At 46.5% G+C, this 8,930-nt stretch overlaps 1 protein-coding gene across 1 annotated transcript; it reads left to right on the forward strand.

Moving 5' to 3' along the window:
* Positions 1–1,941: 1,941 nt before the first annotated feature.
* On the forward strand, positions 1,942–4,298 carry LOC144129542 (uncharacterized). The gene is made up of 5 exons (XM_077663690.1): positions 1,942–2,138; positions 3,095–3,166; positions 3,246–3,272; positions 3,352–3,381; positions 3,474–4,298. Exons 1-5 carry the CDS (start codon positions 1,942–1,944, stop codon positions 3,574–3,576), a joined length of 429 nt encoding a protein of 142 aa, XP_077519816.1. The 3' UTR covers positions 3,577–4,298.
* The last annotated feature ends 4,632 nt before the right edge of the window (positions 4,299–8,930 follow it).

An 8,930-nucleotide genomic window follows, 5' to 3' on the forward strand; every position in this document is an offset into this window, starting at 1 on the left:
TACAAGGAGCGGGAAGCGCTAATGCTACGCAGTGTCAGCCAGTCTGCCCAGCGTTGCTAAACCTTGCTGGTTAGCAGGGACTCCGGAACCTTATTTTTTTTGGTGGGGGGGGGGCACAAGACTTCAAGCTTATTTTATTTGTTTATTGCTCATTTACATAATAAATTTATATTTTTATTTTTCAATGTTCAAAGCTTGATGCAAAGTGTCACGCGGTGACGACACTCCAGCAGTCAGGAAGAGAACGAAAAGGCTTCCAAAATTAACTTTTTAAGCGGCTGACTCGCGCCCACTAAGAACTGAATTACTCGGCGGCGGCGGTAGCCTCAAGCGTGCTCGGCAGTCATCGTACTGAATGCCATGCAGTTCTTGGTCGTGCTCAATTTAAAGCTGGCAAGCAACTTTCGAGATAAAGAACCAAAAGCAACTACAAGAATCTGAAAAATGTGGAATCATTTGCACATGGCGACGATGAAGGAATATAAGTCTGGTCGCATCTCGCATTATAAAACAAAATGATAAAGCCGCGTGCCGGCGGCTGTGAGTGCGAACGAACAAACGATGCAAAGATTCATGGCAGAATAAAATTAATTTAAAGGAGGAGCTTTATAGGTACGAAGCTTTACGCACGAGGAGTGATAAATTGTATTAAAGAAGTCTGTTGTGCATAGTTTGTTTAAATTATGGTAATCATGATCATGTACACAAATCAGACAGTCGACTTCTGTTGGGACATGACTGATTTAGGTTACTCATATACGAAATACTTTATGCTACAAAGCAAAGCAGATCAGCCCCACTGTGATTTGAATTAAAAGAGTCCTAGAGTAAAAGCGATTGGAGATTTGGGGGGGGGGGGGGGGGGGCGCTGCCCCCCCTGGAAAAATGTTGGGCGAGTGGGGGCGACCGATCCTTTTGCCCCCCCCTGTTCCGGGGTCCCTGCTGATTAGCACTCCTCGGCGTATCTTGGGGACAGTAAATTAGGTCCTCTTCATCGATCAAAACAGTAGATGAATATGTTGTTACGAAGAAGACATTTCTTCATGGTGAGGCCTTCCCACGATAGCGAGCTTTTGGTCAGGTTTCAGTCTAGCTCTGTAGGCATGTAATATGAGTTGCCATCACTTTGTTCCAAGTCATGTCTTTCACCTTTTCGGGAGGGGGCTCGCCGGCTTGGTTTTCCAGCATGTCGGAACTTTCCTCTGAACTCATTTCGGGACAATGGAGTCGTTATAATTCCTGTGGTGTCCGTCAATGGGGGATGGAGTGTTCCGAATGAATAATCCACAAACAATGTAGCAACAGCAGCATTTGACGAATTGCATTTGATAGTGTTTCGTCAACAGTGTTTGACGAAAGACTATCTAGATTATTCTGAAGTGTGATATTGCAGGAGGCGAAGCATCGCTTGCAAATGAGCGCCCATTGATTGTTTGTCAGATCCGCTGCCATGCCCTACATTCACATCTATTCCTGTCAAGGCCTTCCTTCCAGAAAATCTGGCGTGCACGAAAGGTATTGTGCGTTGAGTGGACCCGTCAACTCTACTCCAGTTCTGAAGGAAATTTGAGGACGAAGGAGCTGGTGTTATCACTGCGTACCGCTGCTCTCGCGAGGGGGCCGGAATGCGTGCTGCAACGAAGTCTGTGATAACATCTTTTGGTGGTCGCACATGCCCCTCTGAGTTTAAAATTTGGCCGTCTATCGCGTGGACCCGCTGCACCCTCGAACTTTGCAACGTACCAGCTTTTGGCGGTTTGGACACAGTGGTAGAGCCTGCAAATCGGCGACTAGATAGCAGGTGTGCGGTGAAGGCTACTCTTCTGGTAGCAGTACCACTGGAAAGTGTAGCTGTTGTCTATAGGGAACCAGCGTTGGAGTTTCTGACGCAGATACAACGCCGCCCTAGCGGCCAGTTTCTCGAAGTCTAGTAGGACTAACATGGCAGCGCACGTAAGCGCGGCACGTAAACGTATCGACGGCTGGCCGAAGAAAGGCCGGAACCGGCGGTACTGCTGCGTTCATCAGTGCCACAATGAGGAAGGCCTCGACAAGGACGTGACTTTTTATTCATTTTCTGGGAAGGCGAACGCACAGGAGAGGCGGCAGCGTTGGATTCAGGCTGTCCGGCGCGCAAGGTAATTCGATTCGCACGGGATATACCTTCACACGTCGCCTACATAACCTTACAGCCACGGTATTTTCAATATTGTTTATTTATACCGCAGGCCGAACTGCGAAGCGTGGCAGTCAACATTGAACACCAGAGTCTGCTGTCGGCATTTTGTATGTAACAAAAAAGCGACATGTATCACCTATCATAGATACCGACGATTATCCCTGCCGCATATCGTCGCACAGCCCCTTGAGACACTTCCGCGGCAGTTGACAGATACAAAAGGCAAACATTTCTTTCTTATCAAATGTAGAACACTCACTGCGGCGCGCCTGTCGGCTCGAGCACCGCCGACGAAGAGGCCGATGTCGGTAGCGCAAGCACAAAGCCGGTCCGCTCCGCCGGCTCGCCGGCACGTTAAATGAACGGAGGCGGCCCACTGCCACCGGCAGCCGCCTACAAAAGTTAGGCCCGACGCGATACTGCACTGGCAGGCCGCTTAAGATGTTCAATTCTCCCGAGCGTCCGCACTCGCTCTGCGGGCTTCGCCCTCTTATCGGCGGCTTCGTGCCAAGAGCGGTACATCTAAACACTCCCCGTAGCGCGGGGATACGTGCGCGTCTGTCTTCACGCGCACTTCTCGTCGCGATTTCCAGCAAACATGCACGCGCGTTCAAACTTAGGTTGTGGAAAGAACTGCTCCGGCAAACGATAGCGTTCCAAATCCCCTTGGTTTAACACACAAGCCTAATGGTCAACACTTGGCTTCATCCTCATTTCGCTTCCGCTGATGGGCAACGCGTGTGGGCGCTAGCACGGACTGGGGCGGGTCAGCCACACCCCACGCAGAGCCTGACTACATTTCGCAGTCGTTGGAATCCGGTCAAGTCATAAAGGCGTTAAAAGCCATTTCCGCAGTCTCTTACTGCAGCCTTAGCGTTAGACAAGACCTTTATCATTTGTCTGTTTTGTATTCAGGAGAAAGATTACCAGGACACAACAACAGACCATTACCAGCTGCAGCAATTGGGCTTGGATGCTGCAAGCAATGTATGTTTATCTTTTTGCATACTTAATGATGACGTTCATTTGTCAGTGTTTATTCATCTGGTTTCATTGTGCTTTTCAGGATGCCACAGATGATGTGCTTCAGAATGTATGCTTACTTTTTTACATTTGCTGTAATAATGTTGATTTGTTACAGTGTTAATTCCCTTTTTTACAGTGTTTTTCAGGATGCCACAGATCAACACATGTTTCACAGTGTAAGTTTACTTTTTGCATATGGCATAATAATGTTCACTGTCACAGTGCATGTTTGTTATGTTTGTTCATTTGATTTTATTTTTCTTTTCAGGTGTCCACACATCAATGCATGCTCTAGCAAACACAACCATTACACCTCAGCACTTCTAAAGTTGTTGGGAATGAAGACAACGGAAGGGAGAAAGTGCCAGTGACAAAGACTCAGCCAATTGTTCTAGCACATCGCAGTGCAGGTCCCAACAGCAGATCTTGCTTTTTTGGGGGCTATGACACAATATCAGCAGTTCCTGTGGCTGTGAGACACTTGTGTGGTGTTGATTACAACTTTTTTTTTGCTTTTACGGTTGCTCTCTCCGGTTTGGGATAAGGCAAGCGATGTAAGTCTGCCAAACAAGGTGCTAATTTTCCTCACCAAGATAAAGCATGGATTGCCATTTAGTGCGGTTGCAGTTTTGTTTAGTATACATAAATTCACTGCTTCTAGAATTTTTCATGCGGTTCTGTGCACATTGGCGCATGTGACAAAGGCTTGAGTGTGCATACCTGAAAGCTATGTAATTAACGCAACTCGTCCGGAAAGTTTCAAAGCAAATCATCCTGACTGCACTCTCATCGTAGACAGCACAGAAATCCGCACAGAGGCAGTTGCAAAACCCAGACAGCAGCATATCCTGTTTTCCCCTTACAAGTATGGCTTCACATTGAAGTTCCTTGTAGCTATCGCTCCATCAGGTTCAATAGTATTTAATTCTAAGTCTTATGGTCGCCGTTGCTCAGATACACATCTTGTCTTGGACTCTGGCTTCATTAATCTTATCCATGAAAGAGACGTGATATTAGCCGATAAAGGTTTCCCTGGTATTCGAGCAGGTGTGGCAGGGAAGTGCGGAGTCCTGATAATGCCAGCTTTCTGAATCGGCAGCCAGCAGTTTTCACAATAAGTAAAGGCAGCATGCGGCATAGCCCAGGTACGTATCCATGTCGAGCGTGCAATTCGGAGAATCAAAACTCATAGCATTCTACAGCACCGCATTCCAGTCAGCCTCATTCCTGCCATGGCTGATGTATTTCACATGTGCTGCGTTTTAGCCAACCTTCAGAGCCCCATCATATAACAGACCACATCCATCACAGTGACACTCTTTAATAGTGCAGATAATCTCATCACTTGTTTTGAATAAAATGAATAATAGTACTGCTGCAGGCGTGGATGTTGTTTGCAAGAAAGATTTAATCTCTTTCTACCACAATTGTGATACTTTGCTTCTTGCTAAATAAACAAAGAAGCATTGTGCCGTGTTTGTTACATACATAGAATCTGCACAGCAAAACCTACTGTCAATTATATTTCCACGCTTTGTGTATGTCGAGCTTTTTATCTCATTCCTTTATTTTTCTCTCAGTCGGCACACCACTGCAGTCAAACATCAATAAACCTTCTCAGATTATTCCAAGTGATGGCAAATTACGTACTAAACAACCGACAAACACATACCAGTATAATATAGGCAACTTTTTTTCTTTTGGACCTCTTCATTGCCTGTACATGCCTTCTATTCTAGTTGGTGGGAGTGTGGGGGGGGGGGGGGAAGTGGGTAGACACTTACCATACATAACTGCAGACACCTGTGGGGTATTTGACTGCTGTAGTAGTTGTGCCAACGTTTCAAAAGACAGCTTCCTGTTGAGAATTCGGTGCGCCATTGTGCTCGTTATTCTGAGTGACCGCTCCTTGCACCACCCGAAATTCAAGTAAAAACCCTAATTGTTCATATTGCTAGTTGAAGGTAATAATGCATGCATGGGGGAACACGTTACATGATATAAAAGTCAGTGTTTGTAGAATTTGCAAAGAGAAGATGCCAAAAAACACCAATAAACTATTGCTTCCTACTAACCGAGGGCACCTTCCTTGATATACAGTTTCAGTAGCTATGACTTGAGCTTCTGCTTGTGTGCATGCGACTTTTGCAGCAAAGTACTCGTTCTCCTCAACAGTTAATGATGCAGTGACTTTACCAATATCGTCACAGTAGACGGCATAATTGCAGCCCCAGTTCAGCACTTCCTTGACAAATGACAGGAAATCACTGAAAGCTGCCTGTGCAGTTATGTCGTGAAGCAAGGCATGCACGTCCTGCCCAGTTCTCCCTTCGGCCTGAATTTACAGTGCCGAATTCATAGTGCAATTTACGTCCGGAAAATGGTCATAAACGTATTGCGGAGGCTGTTCCTTTGAGCACTTGCCACTAATGTATACCGGCTTGTAATCTGAAAAGTATAACAAATGCTGTTAAACTACACAGCTTCAAGGACAAATTCAGTCTAACAAAATACGCAGGCACAGACTGCACACTGACTTCATGCCTGGCCAATGCATGCAAAAAGATGTTATATTTCTGCATTTATTGATTTCACATACTTGACCTAAATTCATGCCTGGCCAGTAAATTTTGATGATCACTACTGATGCTAAAGTATGCCCCACTTAGAGCTCGGCGTTGACATAGACACTCGCACCTGCTGTGACCGGGATGGGAATATGGATATGATCTGACGCACCGCCAAACAGCTCTTCAATGGACTCTCGGTTTGAGGTGTCCGGTTGTGTTGCCTTCCGACCCCAAGCCCGCTGTACGTACATCCGTGCCCGACGGGGCGTCGGCCCCATTCAGAAAGACTGCCACAGCTGCCATATGCCTGCAGACGCCGCCAAGGCCAGCTTTGCTTGTACACACCGCCTTGAAGATACGCCAATCCGACAACAGCTGAGCATGAAAAAGCAATAAACACCCATAAATCATTTTAGATGAGTTATCTGCTTAGTTAGTTGGTGGTCAAACATAATAAAAAAATTGCGCCGAGACAACACGCGCAAGTAAGAAGACACCACGGGCGCCCGTGGTGTCTTCTTACTTGTGTATGTTGTCCAGGCGCAAAAATCTTTCAATTATTCATACATCAGCTCAAATAACACATTGAGATGCACGAAACGTGCGCATGGTACTTCTCTAGATAAAATACGACCATTCACTCAATCGTGGCGAGTATTCTGGTGCCGAACTTCATTATCTTTGCCCCCCATGTATACACACCGGCGAAGCAATAAGAGCAAACTAAGGAGAGCCCACGCAGTGAGTTCAATTCGATCAGGCAACACAAACAACTAAAATACAAGGCTAAATATTGATCAGAAAATGCAGTCGTGATTAAAAACTGCTGTTTGATGCTTGAAGCGACAGCGAAAGATCCTCACCTCCATTGTAATGCCATAAAAAGTCTTCTTTACTTGAGTGTGGCGTTTGGCGTTTGACTTAAAAGCACCATCTCCCAAGCAGGCCTCTTCGGCATAGAAAACATACATTGCTGCGCAAAGTTTTCTTCCCTTCATAAGAACATTGTCGCGGGAGCACTCTTCTGCAGTAGGGATCTTCTTAAACCCATACTGCAGTACTACAGGCGCTACAAGTGGCATAGTGGTCAGAAAAGCGCGAAAGTTTCTTCTTGCACGGCCGTTACGGTAAGCTTGCAATTTGGGCTTCTATATACCGCACGAAGCAGATTTAGGGCTGCCTGACGGTGGAACCTCTGTCTGACCCGTCAAGGCAACGGTTTGGTCCCAGACCCTTTTCCCAAGCATGTCACCCAAGAAGAGCCGCGCACCAGGCCTGGGGAAATCTTGTACCCATAAAAAAACCTGTGGGTACCCGGCGGCACTGTGGATCGAACCCAGCTCCTCCCGAATGCGAGGCGGAATGCGGCCGACCTATGCAGAACCATGCAATCATTCATGATGTCGAATCACAAACGCCTGCCCGTACTACCATCTGCGTCGCAGGGACGAGGAGGCACTTAATAGCATCATTAGAGCAGCATACAAGGCGGCCCTTGAAGTGCCGTCATAGGCCACCTCAGATCGACTGCTGCAGTTGGGAATTTTAATACGCTCGCTGAGCTAATCGAAGCCCATAAGACGGCACAAGTGACCCGATTGTCGCGCATTGTTGCGGGATGCGTAATTCTCGACAAATTGCACATCCACTACGCTGAGGAGGTATGTGCAACATCGCATTTATCTGTCGACATTAAAAGTAGACTAGTTCTTCAACCAGTAACCAAGAACATGCAGCCAGGCAGGCATGATGCCTGCAGGAAAGCAAGGGCACAGGCCTTTGAGAAACAGTACGAAAATGAACCACGAGCAATGTACGTGGACGCAGCTCAACTCGTCAAAGGCGGAACATACGTGGCATGTATGGCCACTCCAAAGTCAGACCTCGGTAACGCCACAACCTTTCACGCCATAGGCGTCTGGATGGCGTGGTAAGAGGGGGCGGCTGCACCCCTTGGAAATTTGGCCAATAATTTTTTCTCTCTCGAGCTAAAAAGTTGATTAGCTCACTCAGGTTCCTCATATCCGTAGAAGCGCCATTCAGGATTGCGAGCAAACTTTGCACTGTGCACACTATGGCGTAATCTTGCTGGTGATGGCACGGCAGTGAAAGAAGACAGGCAGAAGATAGCGAACAATTCTGAAAGGAACGCTTGAGGTTTTCTCTCTTGAACTTCGAGATCTACGTAGTATAATCGCCAGAACTTCCGCTTTTTCATAAATTGCCGGCTACATCTGTCATAAACGCCACACTTAGTAAGAAACGTGTGACACATTCCCGTAGCGTCACATTTGCTTGTAGACACTCCTTGTCGAAACGACGAAATTTCGGCCACCCCGCCACCCAAACAAAGCGTATATAAATCAAGCCCTCAAAAAGCTTGTACGCTTGTAGTGCACTGAAAGCGGAGGCCAGTAGTGTCATTATGCGATCCATTTCAACGAATTAAGATAGGACCACATAATTATGTTGGTCCCAGATAAGTGCAACCGCAACTAAATTTTGTGTATGACTACCTATCAAAATAGGATAGTCAATTAAATAAGCTTTGTTATTAATGGGAGAGTCTAATTCGTAGGAGTTTATGCTTTGCTTCATTTAATGGTTATCAAAACGATTTTCAAGCATTTCGGACGATTTTATACAGTGCAGACACCCAGAGAGCCACACTGCCATGAAAACGGCTGCAGTGAGTGTGCGGTATGATTTGCCGTAGAAAACGGAAGGAGGCAACGTTTTTTCTCATGTATAAAAAGTGTACGAGAGAAACTCCAAAAATGGAAGCCCGCGCGCTTTTTCCGTACTATAATGGAAACTGGTATAAAGGAACGCCTCAGCTAGGCTTTGGATGAAACGAGTAAAAGCATATAAAACAGCAAAAGATGGGAAATGACGGCCATAAAACATAGCCAGCGCTTTTCGAGAACGGGCGCTGGCAAACGCCAAGACGCCTTTAATGATCAGCGAGTCAGCGACTTAACTGGGATGCGAGGGGACCGACAACGAGCAGATCCTGCTTTTGAAGCGGCCGCCACACTAGAGCCTCAAACCCAGCGCCCGGACAATAACACAAAGCAAAGTAAAACCAAATACACGGTCCAGTATATTTGTACACCATGACCAAATACAAGATCCCTCTTTCCTGTAAAGCATCC

The sequence above is a fragment of the Amblyomma americanum genome, chromosome 4 (assembly GCF_052857255.1).
Source record: "Amblyomma americanum isolate KBUSLIRL-KWMA chromosome 4, ASM5285725v1, whole genome shotgun sequence".
Classification (NCBI taxonomy): domain Eukaryota; kingdom Metazoa; phylum Arthropoda; class Arachnida; order Ixodida; family Ixodidae; genus Amblyomma; species Amblyomma americanum.

Excerpts from the sequence above, each read along its gene's own strand:
- LOC144129542 (XM_077663690.1), top strand. The coding sequence starts at position 1,942 with ATGGCAGCGCACGTAAGCGCGGCACGTAAACGTATCGACGGCTGGCCG. Across the intron at positions 3,167-3,245 it reads GCTTGGATGCTGCAAGCAAT|GATGCCACAGATGATGTGCT; the intron begins GTATGTTTATCT and ends TGTGCTTTTCAG. Across the intron at positions 3,273-3,351 it reads CAGATGATGTGCTTCAGAAT|GATGCCACAGATCAACACAT; the intron begins GTATGCTTACTT and ends AGTGTTTTTCAG.